The following is an 18,441-nucleotide window of genomic DNA, read 5'->3' as shown; positions in this document are numbered from 1 at the left end:
GTTTTTTTGTGGATTCTTTTGGATTTTCTATGTATAGCATCATATTATCTGCAAATAGAGATCATTTTACTTCTTTTCCTGTTTGGATGCCTTTTATTTGACTTTCTTGTCTAATTGCGTTGGCTAGAACTTCCAGTACTATGTTAAAAAGGAGTGGGGAAAGTGGACAGCCTTGCCTTGTTCCAGCTTTTAGTAGAAAAGCTTGCAGCTTTCCTCATTTGGTATGATGTTCGGTATGGGTTTGTCATAGATGGCTTTTATGTGTTGCAATGTCCCTTCTATGTCGATTTTGCTGAGTCTTAATCATGAAGAGATGTTGTATTCTATTGAATGTTTTTCCTGCATCGATTGATATGATTGTATGGTTTTTATATATATGATTTCCTTTTGTTAATGTGATGTGTTACATTTATTGTCATGTGTATGATGAACCGCCCTTGCAACCCTGGAATAAAGCCTGCTTGGTCGTGGTGTATAACCTTTTTAATGTGTTGCTGAATACGATTTGCTAGTATCTTGCTGAGAATTTTTGCATCTGTTTTCATCAGGGATATGGGCTTGAACTTTTCTTTTCTGTCATGTCCTTGTCTGGTTTTGGAATTAAGATGATGGAGGCTTCATAGAATGAATTCAGGAAGGTTCCTTCCTTTTGAAATTTTAGAAGTAGATTAAAGAGAACTGGGGTTAGTTCTTTAAAAGGTTTGTAAAATTAAGAAGCAAAGTCATCAAGACCTGGGTTCTTCCTTGCCGAGAGACTATCTATTACTGATTCAATCTCATTGCTTGTTATGGATCCATTCAAAGTGTCTACTTCTTCCTGGTTCAATGTTGGTAAGTTTAATGTATCCAGAAATTTGTCCATCTCATCTAGGTTTCTTGTTTGTTGGCATAGAGTCGCTCATGGTACCCCCTGAGGATAGTTTGGATTCCCGTTACATCTGTTGTAATAATGCCTGTTTCCTTGCTGATTCAATTTATCTGGTTCCTTTCTCTGTTCCTAATGAATCTAGCTCATGGTTTTTGGTTTCACTTTCTCTGTTACTAATGAATCTAGCTCATGGTTTTTGGTTTCATTTATTTTCTGTATAGTCATTTTATTCTCTATTTCATTTATTTCTGCTTGAATCTTTATTATTTCCTTTCTCTTAGAATTTTTTTGATTTTTTTTTTTGTGTTGTTTTTTACAGTTCCCTGAGTTGTGTCGTGAGGTTGTCTATTTGCCACCTTTCTGCTGTTTTCCTATGGGCACTAATTGCTATGAACTTCCCTCTTACAACTGCTTTTGTTGTCCCACAGGTTATAAACACTTGTTTGTTTGTTATCATTGGCTTCTATGGACCTTTTGATTTCAGTCATTTCTTTTTTTAATTATTTTTTTTCATTTATCACTTTATTATTATTTTCACATAACCAAAGAGAGAGAGAGAAGGAAAGTGGGAAAGCAAGCTGCTAGGTCCAGGACATGAACCACGGTCAGCCATGTGGAAATCCAGCACCCTTAACCACCACACCAACTGCTGGCCCCAGTAATTTCTTCTACAGTTGTAAAGTCATTCAGGAGTAGGTTGTTTAGTTTCCATGTGTTGGAATTTTCGAGGGCTCTTTTTGTAGTTGATTTTGTTTGGTTTCATCATGGTCAAAATGGTCTCATTGTGAGCCAAACAATATGATTGAAAGTATATACAAAAATAAATAAATAAATAATGTGAAAAATAATTAGATTCTTCAAAAAAATATATGCTGAATATAGTCTCCATACATTTGAATTTGGAAAGGTTTGTTTTGTGCCCCATCACGTAGTAAATCTTCAAAAATGTTCCATGTGGGGGTGAGAAAAATGTCCATTTTGTGGTAGTTGGGTGCAATACTCTGTAGATGCCTGTCATGTCGATTTCATGTATGATATTGTTTAGATCTTGTATCTCGTTGTTATCTTTTGTATTGATGATCTGTCCAGAGGACACAGCGGGGTGTTGAAATCCTCTACAATTAATTGTGTTGCTGTCTATCTCTCCCTTGAGATCTAACATTCTCTCTTCGATGTATTGAGGTGCCCCCATGTCTGGTGCATAGATATTTACAAGTGTTCTATCTTCTTGGTGAACAAGTCCTTTTAGGACAATATAACGACATTATCTTTCTCTTCTTACATCTTTAACCTTGAAGTCTATTTTGTCTGATACCAGTATTGCAATTCTGGTCTTATTTTGGTTTCCATTTGCATGGAATATCCTTTTCCAGCCTCTCCCTTTCTGCCTATGTCCTTATCAGTGAGGTATGTTTCTTGTAAGCAGCATGTAGATGACTTCTGGTTTTTTATTTACTTATTTTTTATTTTTCTTTTATCCATTCAGCCAGTCTGTATTTTTTAATGGGAGAATTTAATCCGTTAACACTCAACATTATTGATATTTGCAGATTTATCCCTGTTGTTTTGTTAGCCATTTTCTCAGTTGTTTTTTTGTTCTGTTTCTGTTTTGTCTCTCTTTAGTTATTCTGATACAACACTCCCCTCAGTACTTCCTATAGAGCTGGTCTAGTATTGCTGAATTCTTTCCATTTTTGTTTATCTGAAAATACTTTTATTGGGACCAGCAGTTAGTGTAATGGCTATGTCGCTGGATTCCCACGTAGTCGACCGCAGTTCACGTCCCGGACCCGGTGGCTTAAAACTCACACCAGGTGCGTGTGCGTGCGTGCCCAAGATCCAGAGAGGAGAATAAAGGAGAAGGGATTGTGGCATGGCCATCCCCCCTGGGGGGTGATTTCTCACTTTCTGTCTCTCTGTCTCTGTCTGTCTGGCAAGCGCACGTGCCCTATAGCAAAAACTTCTTAAAAAAACAAAAAAACAGAAAACAAAAAAAAACGAAAGAAAATACTTTCATTTGTTCTTCCCATTTGAAGGATATCTTGCTGGATATAGTATTCTTGGTTGAAATTGTTCTTCTTTTAATGTTTTGAATACATCTTCCCATTCTTTCCTTGCCTATATTGTTTCAGACATGTGACGTTAGCCTAATGGGATAACCTTTATAAGAAACTTGACGTTTCTCCCTTGCCATTTTAGAGTATTGTCTTTGTCTTTAATTTTTAACAATCTAGTTATGATGTGGCAGGGGCAGGACCTTTTTGTGTTGATTCTATTTGGGGTCCTTTTTATCCTTGGGTCTGAATTTCTCTCTGTTTGGAAATTTTTTAAATAGTATTTTATGGAAGACGTTTTCCAAGCCTTTAGGAGAGTCCTCATCTAGAAGATGGGGAATACCCATTATTCGGATATTTGGGCATTTCAGTATGCAAAATTTCCTGTATGTTGTTCTCTTTTTTTTTTTTCCCCCATTCTTTTTGGTGATTTGGTCTAGGTTGGAGACTTTGTCTACAAGATCAGAAATTCTTTCTTCTGCATGGTCCAATCTGGTGTTAATGGTTTCTAAGGAGATTTTAATTTCTTGTATTATATTTCTCATTTCCAGAAGTTCTGTTCGATTCTTTTTTAGGGTGTCTATTTCGTTATGAAACTCTTCTTTCATGTACTGAAGTGATTTTCTCATTTCCTGAAACTGATTATCTGTTTTCTCTTGCATCTCACTGAGTTTTGTCACTATAAATATTCAGGATTCTTTTTCTGACATTTCTGTGCATTCCTCTGTGCTGTCCACTGTTGACGAGGGGCTACTGCACTCACCTGGGGAAGAGTTACCCCCTTGTTTCCTCACATTTCTTCATGATCTGTGCTGGTTTTGGGTCATCTGATGCAGTATTCACTTTTTTGTATTTATTGGAGTAGATTCTGTAGTATTGGAAGAGGAAATTTTGCCCTTAGTTCCTAGGTGTGTTCCTATTGGAAGGCTGTGTCTCCCGGGTCAGAGCAGCTAGGGGTCACTGCAGGTGCTTGGCTCCTTCACCAAACATTCAGCTCTTGATGAAGTGGTAGCAAGCTAAGGAGATAGAACTTGGCGAAGAGGATCAGGCTGTGCGCTGCACAAGTATAGCCCACAGGCTGGTGGACCAAAAGTTCCAAATTACTCCTAGGCCCCAGGTGTGGACTCACCTGCACCCTATAGCAAATCTCCCATGCCACCAGGTTTCTAAGTGGTTTGTTGCACGGCGATAATGAAAGCAGCCTCTGCTATTATACACTATTGTCTCACTCTCATTCTGACATAATCTGCCTCCTCGTGCCCCATCCACACTCAATGGGTGTTCTCTCTCTCTCTCTTTAGGTTTTTGCTATAGGGTGCATACACACACTAGAGAGAGACAAAGAGACAGGGAGAAAGACAGTGACAAATCACTCCCCCACAGGGGGATGGCCACACCTCAATCCTTTCTCCATTCTCCTCTAGGATTTTAGGCACACGCACATACACACACGTGCCTGGTGTGATTTTTCAAGCTGCAGGTTGAGGACTGGGATCATGGTCAGCCATGTGGGATCCAGTGCCTTAACCACCATACCACCTGGTCTTTAACCCTCTCTTTGCTCTTCTATAACTCTGTAAGGAATATCACCCACTTCCACCGTTTCAACAACCACCAGACAGTACATAGCTTTAGCTCTGGTCATCTCTCTGAATTTCAGGTCCAAGTATCTACCTTCTACTGGACTTGTCCATTACTGTCTCAGTGACACCTCTGCCCAAAGCTAAACTCATCATTTTCTTCTTTGCAATGTTTATTTTCTTCCTTATTTATCTCTACGATGATAAAAGTCACATCATAGGAGTTGGTTGCATCAACACCGGTACGTAGGTGCAGACCAGCGTGTCCTTGGATTTAGAGAGCTGGACCTCCAGCTTCGGAGCGGGAGCTCTATATTCTCGAGCCACAAAAGAGAAAATTAAAAATGGGTGATGTTGAGAAAGGCAAGAAGATTTTTGTTCAGAAGTGTGCCCAGTGCCACACAGTGGAGAAGGGAGGCGAGCACAAGACTGGCCCAAATCTCCAGGGTCTATTTGGGTGGAAGACAAGTCAGGCCCCTGGATTCTCTCACACAGATGCCAACAAGAACAAAGGCACACCTGGGGAGGGGATGCACTGAGGGAGGATTTGGAGAATCCCAAGAAGGACATCCCTGGGACAAAAATAATCCTTTCTGGCATTAAAAAGAAGTCTGAAAGAGCAGAGTTGATAGCTTATCTTTTTTTAAAAAAAGAGTTATTTATTTAATTTTATTCTTCCATTCAGTAGCTTATCTTAAAGAAGCTACTAATGAGTAATAGGTGACCACTGCCTTATTTACGACAAAACAGAAATGTCTCATCTTTTTCATCTGTACCATATTTTAATTGATCTCTTCCACCAGAACTCAGATCATGAATGGCTTTCAAGATATTCTTGTTGGACAATTCTGATTTAAGTAAGACTGGTTTGTGGTTAAATGAATATTGTTGTGTTTTTTTTTTTCAATTTTGATAGTAATTTCAGTTCAGTAGGTGCTATCACTATTTGTCCTTCCTAAAGATATAATTGCTAATTCATTAGTGATGCTCATCTTTCTACAAGGACGGTGAATGCCATCTCAAAAGCCTTCTGGAGATTGGTTTTATTTAGGCTTATATGTAACTGGTTATGTGAATATATAAATGCTGTGGAAATCCCCTCACTTCTCAAAGCTAAGAAGACTCACCTGTGGTTTTTTGTTTTGTTTTGTTTTTTGGAGAGGTTTTTGCTATAGGGCATGTACACTCGCCAGAAAGACAAAGAGACAGAAAGCGAGAAATCACCCCCCAAGGAGGATGGCCACATCGCAATCCCTTCTCCTCCATTCTCCTCTCGGGATCTTGGACACACATGCACACGTACCCGGAGTGAGCTTAAGGCACCGGGTCCGGGACTCAAACTGCAGTCAACTACATGGGAGTTCAGTGACATAGCCATTATGCCAACTGCTGGTCCCTTACCTGTGTTTTAATTGGTGTTCATTAACCTGTGAAAGCAAAGGCTAAAGATAAGGTAGTAATGTCTACTTTATATATTTGGTCATAACCTACCAATTAGAATTCTCTGTATCCAAAACACTGCCTTTTACTTATTGAAAGACATTTTAGTGTGGTTTATGTATACTATCTAATAAAGAATATGCAACACTTTACACATTTTATAAATGATTTGTAAGGTCGGACACTTTTGAAAGTCAGTGTGACAAGATTTAGTAGCATGTTAAAATTTACCTTTGAATTCTATTATGTAAGTCAGACTAAGTGCTAGTTCAGGGTTGTTAAGCAACTGTTCAAAACCACAGAGAAACTGAAGAACTACTGTGTATGTGTGATTGGCAATGGTGCTTTTGCCAATTTATTAGAAGGGTTAAAGTAGAGGAGGTATACCATCAGCATAGATTTGTCAATTATGCCATCATACGACTTAAGGTAACTAAAAACCAAATGACAGATCATGAAGATTTTAAAAAGTCTCATCATAAGCCCTCTGACTGGAGTCGAACATCAGGAACCTACTTCCTGCCTTCTCCACAAATGCAGAGACTGAACCATCTCGGTGTCTGCCCTGCCCTTCGTGCACCTGTAGTACTTTTAGCTGGGTATACAGCCACTGAGACTAAACGCCACATCTCTGTGTCGCATGTCCGAATTCCAGCCAATGAAATGCAAGCAGCTGTGTTAGAGGTCAATTCCTGAATCATGCTTCCAGAGATAATGCCCCCACACTCTTGGACCATGGGACCGACTTGGAAATGGAACCACGAGATAGAGGAGCACAGACTCCAGGCACATGGAGTGCTGCCCAGTGACGATTTGCCTGCCCTGATATTTACACAAAGAAATACACTTCAAGGCCAGTCAGTGATGTGGTTAAGGTGCTGGATCCCACATGGCAAACTGCATGGTTCAAGTCCTGGACCTCTTAGTTTGAAAAACATGCCGGGCACATGTGCATGAGTGCCCCAAATCCCAAGAGAATAGAGGAGAGGGAATCATAGCGTGGCCATCCCCTCTGGCAGGTGATTTCTCACTCTCTCCATCTCTCCGGTGAGTGCAAATGCCCTATAGCAAACTTAAATAAATAAATAAATAAATAACATGCACTCCTATCTTGTTTAAGCCACTGTCACTTGTGTTTCATGTTACCTGCAGAATACCCGCATCATCCCATTCTCTCTCCTACCTGTTTCTCCAAGCACTCAGTAAAAAACGTTACACTCTAAGAAGACTTAGAATAGCAACACCAACGTAAGATGGATAAGTTGTTTTCTATGCAGGTATTATTTCAGAACAGGAAATCAAAAACCAAATGAAAAGGACCAAAACATCTACACCAGGCTTAACTAAAGATAGCAACTCTATCCCACACTATGAATGATTACATTCGGTATTCTAGTGTATGAATCAGTGTCCTGAGGACCTAGTTTGTGTGCCATTGTTGTATCCGGGTACACCAGCGAAGTCAAGTGGCTCAGACCTGGAAAGGCAAAGCTAATTCAGTGTCTGATCAGTCATTCTGTCTGTGTGACATTTCATTTTGTCTTTGACCTTTGACATCACAGTTAACTTTCTTACTGTAGCAGGGTGCATTTTCTGAACATGGACGCACATTCCATATGGTATTCTTCTAACTTCTATACCCCTGTCATCAAGAGGTAGGTTTCTGTTTCCTGCCGTTGAATGTGGTCACACTCGTGATGACAGCAGAAGTGACACTGTGTACTTACTAGGCTAAGTCATACAGAGCAGGACAGGTTCTTCCCGGTCCTCTTGGGACACTCACGTTTGGGACCCAGACACCATGCAGGGAGGAAGCCCAAGTAGCCCAGGGAGAAGAACCAGAGTTTCAAGCCCGAAGTGCCAACTTGCCACCTGGGAGTCACCTACAAGTAGACCATCCACTCCTCAGCTGAGCCTCCTGCTGGCCCTTCACAGAGCAGACACGAGCACTCCTCACCTGCCCAGATCACAGATCAGTGAGCAAACGCGCAACTGCTGTCATGGGGCCAGCAAGCTTTGGAGTGATCTTCTCTACAGCAGAAGATGATCAGAATACAAATGATTGGGTTGTCAAAAGAAGTCATGATGCAGTTTTACATAGAAAACGTGTAAGAACATATGTCATGAGTTTTCCAACAACCTCAATAAGTGGTTGGGCTGGGGTTTGTTTACCACATGAAAGAAAAAGCAGCATTTTACTTTAAAAAAATTAGAAAACTTGTGTTACCTTCATGTCGCCGTGTTCAGTGAGCTGTAGGTAGTCTCTGGAGCCAGGTGCTGAAGTGATATATCCCAGAAATATCACCTGATTCGAGCGACTTTTCAGTAGTTCTGAGACAGCAATAGCCTGCAGTTTCCTGTCAAGGTCATCTCTTGAAAAAAAAAAAAAAAAAAGGCAAAAACGTGCCTCTTTATTATATTCGCAAACAACTTTTAAAAGCTCGTAGGTATCTAAGTTCTCAAAGAATATCTTCAAAAAGTATGCAGACACAGAAACCCAGAGTAATTCCTGCTTGGGCAAAGGGTTCAGTGTTACACAACGGACAGAACAGAGACCCAGAGCGCCCACTGGGAGGGCTGACACACCGTGGACTAAGAACGTGATTTTTCTCAGCAAATCACTTGGAGTCAAGTTGATTTAAACGTCTATTCTAAGTATGGTATTTTTTCAACTTTTCAGAAAGCTTTCTCTCTCTAGCTGCCCAAGATGGTAAAGGGAAAGAAGACTAAGAGGAGCAGGTAGCTCCGGCCCCCGCTGTTGTGAAGAGCAGCAGGCCAAGAAGGGAGTACATTCCCTGTTGGAAAATACCTGCAATTTTTGGCACTGGACAGGACATCCAGCCCCAAAGGGACCTTAATCACTTTCTCAAATGACCATGTGGCTACATGTAGCTATAGCACCAGCAGGTTAACCTCCACAAGGAAGGGCTGACCTCCAAAAGAAAGAGTTGACCTCCATAAGAAAGGACAGACCTCCCCAAAAAGAGTTTACATACCCAGGAAAGGGATGACCTCCACAGGAAGTGTTGACCTCCACAAGGAAAGACTAACCTTCCCAAGGAAGGACAGACCTCCCCAAGGAAGGACAGACCTCCCCAAGGAAAGGCTGACCTCCCCAAGGAAGGACAGACCTCCCCAAGGAAGGACTGACCTCCCCAAGGAAGGGCTGACCTCCCCAAGGAAGGGCTGACCTCCCCAAGGAACGGCTGACCTCCCCAAGGAAGGACCGACCTCCGAAAGGCTGACCTCCCCAAGGAAGGACTGACCTCCCCAAGGAAAGGCTGACCTCCCCAAGGAAGGACAGACCTCCCCAAGGAAAGGCTGACCTCCCCAAGGAAGGACAGACCTCCCCAAGGAAGGGCTGAGCTCCCCAAGGAAGGGCTGACCTCCCCAAGGAAAGGCTGACCTCCCCAAGGAAGGACTGACCTCCCCAAGGAAGGACTGACCTCCCCAAGGAAGGGATGAGCTCCCCAAGGAAGGGCTGACCTCCCCAAGGAAAGGCTGACCTCCTCAAGGAAGGGCCGACCTCCTCAAGCTGCTGAAAGTGCCTCCTACTGTCCACCAGCTCACCAGTCCCTGGACCTCCAGACAGCTACTCAGCTGCATAAGCGGGCCCACAAGTACAGACCAGAAACTGCTGGCCTGGGCTGAGAAGATCCTGGTGAAGGGGATGTCCCCACTAAGAGAACGCCCACCCTCCAAGCACGCATTAACGGTGCTGCTGCCTTGGTGAAGACCACCCAGGCTCCGTGGGTGGAGGCTCTGGATCCCTGGAGCTGGTTTCTCCCCCCACCACCACCCCCAGAGTGGGTGCTGCTACATTAGCAAGAGGAGGTCAGATTGGGACACCTGGGCCCCAGGAAGACCCTAACCACTGTTACAGTCACAGAGGTTAACTTGGAAGACAAGGAGCTCTCGCTAAGCTCGTGGAAGCATCGGGACCCACAATGATGACCCTCTTTCTACATGATGCTCGGCCCAGATTTAAAGAAAAACAGTGGGGGGACCAGCAGTTAGCATAATGGCTATGTCACTGGACTCCCATGTAGTCGACTACTGTTCGAGTCCCGGACCCAGTGGCTTAAACTCATGCCTGGCGCATGTGCGTGTGTGCCCAAGATCCCGAGAGGAGAATGGAGGAGAAGAGACTGCAGCGTGGCCATCCCCCCGGGGGTGATTTCTCTCTTTTTGTCTCTCTGTCTCTCTCTGTCTCTCTGGCGAACGCACGCGCCCTATAGCAAAAAACCTCTCCAAAAAAGAAAAGAAAGAAAAACAGTGGGGATTAACCAGTGACTCAGTTAGTTACCTGAAATTATATCCATTTTTTAATGGTGCTTATTTAAATGACTTCAAAGAAATGCTGTGATTTCCTGTGTATTGGTTGTAAAGAGATATTTGCCAAGTCAGGAATTTTTAAAAATCTTGTCAAATCAACACATAACATGCACAAGTATCTGTCATTCCTTCCTAACAGGATTTCACATTTGCCCTAATCATTGGAAAAGGCCATTTCTAAATATTCACTATGGCAGGAATTTTTACATCTAGTATTATAATCACAGAAGGCAAACAAAAACAGGTACTGCTGGCCCCTGGAGTCCGTCAAGGTGTTCACTGTCCGAAGTCACTTGCTGGGAGGCGATGGAGCTCACGGTGCTTCTGGGGACGGGCACGTGGTGGCCCAGGGGCACAGACGATGCCTCCTCTGGGCCTGGGCCATGACAGAAGCTTGATTCATGGTGAAGGCATGAAATTTTCTTAAGCCGCCCAGCCTATCTACTGTAAGTGTTGTCTGCTGTGGTTTAATAATGACCAATATTGAGGCCAGCAGGTGGCATGATGGTTGAGGTGCTAGACTCCCATATCGCTAATGGAATTCGAGTCCTGGACCCAGTGGCTTGAGGCTCACGCTGGGCACATATGTGCGTGCCCAAAGTCCCAAGAGGAGAAGAGATTGTAGCATGGATGTCTCCCCTGGGGTGTGAGGTCTCACTTTCTGTCTGTCTCCCCAGCGAGCATATATGCCCTACAGCAAAAATCTCTCAAACAAAAAATAATAATAATCACCATTATTGGAAAAAAGCACTGGGACCAGCAGATGGCTTTATGGTTATGTCACTGGACTCCCACGTAACCAACTGCAGTTTGAGTCCTGGACCCGGTGGCTTAAAACTCATGCTGGGGGCACATGCATGTGTGTCCAAAATCCCAAGAGGAGAATGGAGAAGGGATTGTGGTATGGCCATCCCCCCTTGGGAGTGATTTCTCACTTCCTGTCTCTGTCTCTCCGGCAAGCACATGTGCCCTATACCCAAACTCTCTCCAAAAAAAAAAAGCAGTTATTACATTCAGGCACTTTCAGGAGATCCTATATCTCATTAAATTCTCGTAAGAACTCTAGGGAACAGATAAGATTGTTGCCCTGACTTACAGAGCAGGAGACTAAGGTTCAGGGAAGCTAAATAAGTTGATGAAAGAGACAGTTAGTGGCTGAATTAGAATTCAGACCTGCTTATCTGATTCCAGGTTCTGGAACCCCACACTGTCCACCACTAACCCACACGGCCTCCCTCCCTGGAGTTCCAGCCCTCCCCTGAGTGTTCGCTATTCCTGTCACTGCTGTTGTTTCTGTCACGTTCTTAAACCAAATGAGGACGACAGCAAGCCAAGCCTGCGGTGCTCTCGGTGCTGGAGCGCGTGAGCGCGTGGGGGTTAGTAATCCGGGAAAGGCAGCCCCTCCCGCCTCTTTCTAAGCCCGTTCCCAGGCTGCCCTTTCACCTTCTCGTCTCTTTCAAGTCCCTTTTTAACACTTCAGGAGAGGTTAGAGGAAATTAAGGAGGAAATCAAAGCAAAGCCAAGGAGTGGAGCCAACTGTTTCTTCATTGAAACCTTGCAACTTTTAAACATGACAGTACCCATTTTTTAAACCCAGTCCAAGTGCAATGCAAGGGCAGGGGAATGACGTGACTGCCTGCCCTTGCTACGGGGAAATTCCTGGGAGAGACAGAACACATTTCTTCAAAGGTTCTTTTTAAAGAGTTGTAGACCATCTCTCTGTCTAACCTCCTCCTAGTTTGTTTCTTTTTTAAAAAACATTTATTTTATTTGTTATTATTATTATTTTAAATTTGACCAAGAGAGATAGAGAAAGGGAAAGGGAGAAAACAAGCTGCCTAGTCCGGGACTTGAACCGAGGTCGGCCATGTGGGAGTCCAGCACCTTAACCGCTGCATTACCTGCCGGTGCCCCCTCCTACTAATTTTTAAGGAGCAAGCAAGAGCAGACTAGCAAAGGTCTCCTAATCACACTGGATGATCTGCTCATACTACTTATGTCTGACTTATTTCAGGAAATAGTCCACATCGTGCTGTAAGAGAAAGCAGGTGACCGGAAACAAGGACGGAGGTGCAGCCGTCCTGCGGGTCAGACAGTGCAGCGGTGTTTCGCTAATGCTCCGCAGGTCACTGGAGAGGTCAGGGCCCCTTGTGCGATCCCTGAGCCCAGCCCCGGTTACAGCGCAGAGCTCTCCGTCCGTGTATCAGCGGCGACGTTCTGGTATGTTGGAGAAGCAGGTGTGCACTCCTGACTGCGTTCACGACACGTTAGCGCTACTCACGACTTCGCCAGCACTCGGCCACATGCGAGTGTCATGCTGAGGGGACACATCTCACCCCCATTCTTCACGCTTCCCTGGCCAGGGACTTTCTTAGGAGCATCACTGGCCTTTCTCCCCTGCCTTTACTTTTCTGGAGGACTTTTATAATGAATTAGGTTGGGAAGAACTGTTGTCTTTGCCAGTCTGAAGACAGGGTGTTTCTCTCCTGTTCTTTCCAGGGGGAGTTGATGGGCTGGTCCTACCCTGCTGGGGAGTCAGTTTCACGAACCGCTGGGGGCGGGCTCAGCAAGTCCACACGGCACTCAGGTCTCAGAGCCAAGGAGGCCTATGTTTTGACCATCTGCAGGTCCCTCTGCCTACCTATCAGCTATCGGTAAGAACCTGAGCGGGGAGGCGGCAAGTATTGGCGTGGTGGTTAAGGGGCTAGCCACATGGCCGACTGCAGTTCGAGTCCCAGACTTACAGTAGTTGTGGTGTGTGTGCGTGTGTGCCCAGAATCCCGAGAAGAGAATGGAGGGTGAGGCCAGCAGGTAGCATGGTGGCTAAGGCACTGGACTCCCACGTGGCCAACTGTGGTTCAAGTCCCAGACCCAGCAGCTTAAAACTCATGCTGGGCACATGTATGCCCAAAATCCCAAGAGGAGAATAGGGAAGAAAGGACTGCAGTTTGGCCATCCACCCCGGGGAGTGAATTCTCACTTTCTTTTCTTTCTGTCTCTCTAGTGAGCACACTCACCCTAGAGAAAAAAAAAAAAAAACACTTCTCTCATAAAGAAAAGAGAAAGAGGGACCAGCAAGTGGTGTGGCTCTCATAAATAAAAGAGAAAGAGGGACCAGCAAGTGGTGTGGTGGTTAAAGCACTGTACACTCCTACATGGCCGACCACGGTTCAAGTCCCAGACCTGGTGGCTTGTTTTCCTGCTTTCTCACTTTCTCTATCTCTCCTCTCTGTGTCTCTCTCTGGCCAAATTAAAATAAATGAATGAATAAACAAAATTAAATAAATAATTCTAAAAGACAAAAGAAGGGAGGAGAAAAGATTGCAGCATGGCCGCCCGCCCCCCATGGGTACTTTCTCACTTTCTCTCTCTCTGTCTCTGTCTCTCTCTAGCGAGCCCACATGTCCCCCTGAGTGGGGCAGGGAATCGTGTTCAGTAGCCTCTGACCCCATCTCAGCAGGGATCCTATGGGGAGAGGGCATTGGCGTCTGGGTCTGGCTTACGTGCGTCTCTGAGCACTGCTCACGCCGAGGCTGGGCTACCTCCTTCCAGCTGGGACGGGCGGGATAAGTCACTGAGCTCTTGGCTTCTTTATCTGAAGATTAAACATTACAGGCCCAGCGTGGCCCTGCCAGACCCATACTGTACAGCTCAGTGACTGAGGGCCAAGGTGGCTATCACCAACCCATCACCAGGGTCTGCCTGTCGCACTAAGGTGATTTTAAAAACCAACACGGAAAAAAATATATATAATACTTTAGCAGACAAAACAAGAAGTAAGAAATGTTATTTCATAGAAATCAGAGTAATATGTTACCAGCATGTCCTGTTGGCATTTTTGTAATGTTAGCTAACCCAAAGAACGCACTCATAATTCCCAAAGTGTGTCACCACGAAGTCGACCGGTCGGCCCGAGACATCAACCGTCATTGTGATGGCTGGTGCGATCTCGCCCTCTGGCGACGGGAGAAGGTGGTGCTCCGACTTCACGATCGGGTACCTTGACAGAGCCATAATCCTGTGCGGGTCAGAAACACGCGTCATCTTCGCGCAGCCGGGACTATGTGGGTGCATTTGCGAGGGCTCGCCTGGCTAGCCTGATGGAACGGCGGCTGGGGTGCTGCCTGCAGGGCTGGAAGCCACAGGCTGACCTGGGCACAGGTACCTAAGACCCCCATGCATTGGAGGACGAGGGAAGACGACCGCAGGGTGACCAGACTGTCGCTCTCTCTCTCACAGGGGGCTTCTCTCTATCATGAATAAGGGAGAGACAGAGGGAAAGCGATGTGTCCCACGGCGTGCCTGGCACCGAGAGCACCGAGGCGGCAGACATCCATGGCCCTGCCGTCAGCTCGCTGCGTCCCTGCCAGTCAGCACGTGCCTGTGTCACCACGCACAGCACCACCAACGCCGCCTCAAGAAGCGCTGTGGACACACGCAACAGGCAGCAGCGGGGACATGCAGTCTCCTGGACTGCGCCGTTACCCCGGCAACCCAGTTGCATGAACAGTTCCAGTATCAGTCAGCACACATGTGGGGCCTACAGTCATGCCAACAAGGACGTGAAGTCACGGTTTCGGAAGCTGGGAGTGAAAAGCGTCCAGTAAGCCCAGCCCCGTGTTCTGGACTGCAAGGCTGGCAGCCACACGGCGGGCCCAGGTCTGATCCCCGGCTCCATCTGAAAACACGCTGGATATGTCCGTGGGAGCCAAGCTCCGGAAGAGCTGGAGGACTGCAGAATGGGGGTCTCAATGTGAGGACACCCTGTTAGGGGTGTCTCCTGTCCCTGTCCCCCACACATGCATACACATTCTTTATCATGAATAAAATAAAAAGAAGTTTTTAACAAGTGTCTCTGATGGCCTGGTGGTTAAGGCAGCTAGATCCCATATGGCCAACTGCACGGTTAGGGTCCTGGACCCAGTGGTTTGAAAGACATGCTGGGTGTGTGCGTGCTGAAAACCCAGAAGGAAGGAGAGAGGGAGGAGGGACTGCAGCATGACGGTGCCCCCTGAGGGAGCTTTCTCACTTCCCTGCCTTTCTATCTCTGTTTCTCTCTGGCAAAAATTAAAAAACAAAATTAAACATGAAAATCTGTTCTTCCCAGAATGGTTGGTATGACCTTGTAAACTATAAATCGAATCAGACCAGTCCTCTGTTTACAGTCTCCCGGGGACCCCCCCTCACATGGGCGAATGGGCCCTGGAATCCAGCTCCACTCCTGCCTTCATTCCCCACAGCCTCCCCTTCCCCTTTCCCCCGCACCCCAGGTCCACCTCGAGACTTCCCAGAGGTTCCCTCAGCTCGCCTGAGCTGGTCCCAGGTTCTCATCGGGACCTCACGCCTACAGCGGCACTGCCCAGGGCCCCCGCCCACACGCCACTCTCTAGGGAGCTCGCTCTTTCTTTCAAATTTCACTGTAGGAAACGTGCAGTTGCCAGAGAAAGTGGGAAATCACTCCTGGGAGGATGACCATGCTGCAATCCCTTCTCCATTCTCCTCTCGGAATTTTGGGCACGTATACACACATGCCTGGCATGTTTTTGAAGCTACTGGGTCCAGGACTCGAACCGTGCAGTGGGCCATGTGGGATATGGTGCCTTAGCCACCAGGGTACTGCTGGCCCCAAGCTTGTTTCCTACACAGCGCTTTTCGGTCTCCTGATTTGCTTAGTTCTTTCTTTGTGTTCAAGTTTATTTCCTTTCTCTTCACACTGAAATGTCCGTTCTGTGAGGACAGACCCAGGGCAGACACGCTGGGCACTGTGACCTCAGCCCTGCCCTGAGCGGTTTATGATGATGGAGAGCAGGGAGCGGCCAGCGACAGGGAAGCCGCGCTAGAAACCAGGGAACATGCATGCCTTCAGCACCTGCCCCGTCCCCCGTCCTCACCGGGCACTCGCAGCGCGCAGACAGGAATCTCGGCTCTCCCCTGTGACCCCGCTGCCTGGCCTTTCAGACTGTGTTCAGATCCACTCACCCCCAGGTGTGGTCCCTGGTGCTGGGACCGAAGTCTGTGTAGAAACTCAGCCTCTCCCCGAGCCACATGGTAAGGTCGTTGTTCCCTATGTAGGGCTTGGACGCGTCGCTCTCCAAAATGGTTATAAAATCAGCACCTAGGGGGAGGGGGGGGGACCATCATTAATCACAGCAGTGCAGACAGCGAGCAGAACTTTATTCTAGACCTGACCCTGTCGTCTTCACTCAGGGCCCCAAAAGAGAGTGATTCCAACTGAGTCATTAAAGGGAAGGGGAGGGGTTCGAATAGAAGCGATCAAGGAATTTTCCCATATTCAGAGTGGAATTAAAACATGGAACACCAGGAGGAAATACTGGGAAGGATAAAAGTAGAACTTCAAAATTTCAAAATATTCTTGGGGGACCAGCAGTTGGCATGATGGCTATGTCGCTGGACTCCCATGTAGTCGACCATGGTTCGAGTCTCAAACCCAGTGGCTTACACTCACACCGGGCACATGTGTGCGTGCGTGCCCAAGATCCTGAGAGGAGAATGGAGGAGAAGGGATTGCAGCGTGGCCATCCCCCCGGGGGGTGATTTCTCGCTTTCTGTCTCTGTTTTTCTGATGAGCACACGCGCCCTATAGCAAAAAACCTCTAAATATTTTTTTTTAAAAAAGAACAGAACCAATTGAATTAATTGCTCTCACATTAGACAGATGTGGTTAGAAGCCTGGTTTTTCTATAGCTGCTCACCAAAGTAAGGCCTTTTTATTTATTATTTATCTATTTAAGTTGCCAGAGGGCACATGTATTTACCAGAGAGAAAGAGAGAGAGCCCTCCCCAGTGGGGTGTGGCCACACTGCAAACCCTTCTGCATTTCTCTGTCCTGTCGAGATTGGGGGCGCACACATACACCTGGCTTGTTTTTTTCAAACCAGTACCCTTAACCACTAGGCCACGGGGCTGGCCGCGAAGTTTAGCCTTTATCAGATTAGGGTATGACTCAGCAAGGCCTCCTCATACGACGTATGATTTTGATGAAAATCAAAGTGACGACAGTAGTTTCACAAGACCCGGGACTAACTCCAGCAAGTGGACTTACCTGTTTGGTTGAGCAGTTGAGCTGACCTTTCTAGGCTAGACCAGCCTTCATTGTCATACCCGAATCTGAAAGGCCAGATGGCAGCGGAAATCTCCGTGGCTGGCGCCTGAGGGATGGATTGTTTCAATGAGACCCTCCATGGCCTGAGCAATAGCAGGGCAGCCTGCTTTCCCCGCCTCCCTCACAAAACCTGCGCTTCCACAAAGGAATGTCCTTAGACATTTGCTCATATTTAATTCCATTTTTAAAATTCAAAAAATATCATTGCTACATAGCATTCTCTTAATAAATCTGTGATCCTTGAGCTTAAGCTTGGGAGTTAAGAGTGTTTGAAAACAGTATTTATAAGAAGCATTGCTTATAATAGCAAAGGATTAAAAACAACGTGTCTTGGGACCAGCAGTTAGTATAATGGTTATGTTGCTGGACTCCCACATAGTCGACCGTGGTTCGAGTCTCAGACCCAGTGGCTTAAACTCACGCGGGGCGCGTGTGTGTGCGTGCCCAAGATCCCAAGAGGAGAATGGAGAAGGGATTGCGGCATGGCCATCTCCGGGGGGGCGGGGGTGATTTTTCACTTTCTGTCTCTCTGTCTCTCTCTGTCTTCCTGGCGAGTGCACGCGCCCTATAGCAAAAACTTATCCAAAAAATGCCCTAAAGAAAAACTTATCTTAAAAAAAAAAAAAAAAAAGCTGTCTGAATAAACAAACGGTATTACAAACATAATGGAACACTCCACAGCCCTGGCAAGTGAATTAGGGCTACATATTTCCAAGTGGATGAATCTCACAAAAATGATTTAAACAGGGGCCAGAAGGTGGAGTAGTGGTGAAGGTGCTAAACTCCCATGTGCCTGACTGTGGTTCAAGTCCCAGACCCGGTGGCTTGAAACTAATGCTGGGTACGCATGCATATGTGTGCAAAATCTCAAGAGGAGGATGGAGGAGAAGGGACTGCAGATGGCCATCTTCCCTGGGAGGTGATTTCTCACTTTCTGTCTCTCTGTCTCTGCAGCAAGCACACATGCACGACAGCAAAATTCTCTTTCAAAAAAAAAATGATTTTAAGTAAAAACCCAAGTTACAAATTATATAGGGCACA

General features: G+C 46.0%; 1 protein-coding gene across 1 annotated transcript in view; it reads right to left on the bottom strand.

The window, feature by feature from the left end:
* The window catches only part of CWH43 (cell wall biogenesis 43 C-terminal homolog), a 74,217-nt gene that overhangs the window by 22,588 nt on the left and 33,188 nt on the right, over positions 1-18,441 (bottom strand). The window contains exons 9-12 of the mRNA XM_006141468.1: positions 17,341-17,446; positions 16,257-16,392; positions 14,146-14,295; positions 8,170-8,314 (exon numbers count right to left, since the gene is read on the bottom strand). Coding sequence (XP_006141530.1) covers positions 8,170-8,314; positions 14,146-14,295; positions 16,257-16,392; positions 17,341-17,446 — 537 coding nt within the window. The remainder of the gene's footprint in view (positions 1-8,169; positions 8,315-14,145; positions 14,296-16,256; positions 16,393-17,340; positions 17,447-18,441) is intronic.

This window comes from Tupaia chinensis, unplaced genomic scaffold, assembly GCF_000334495.1.
Source record: "Tupaia chinensis unplaced genomic scaffold, TupChi_1.0 Scaffold000054_1, whole genome shotgun sequence".
NCBI lineage: Eukaryota > Metazoa > Chordata > Mammalia > Scandentia > Tupaiidae > Tupaia > Tupaia belangeri.
This window is presented reverse-complemented; position numbering and strand designations above follow the sequence as displayed.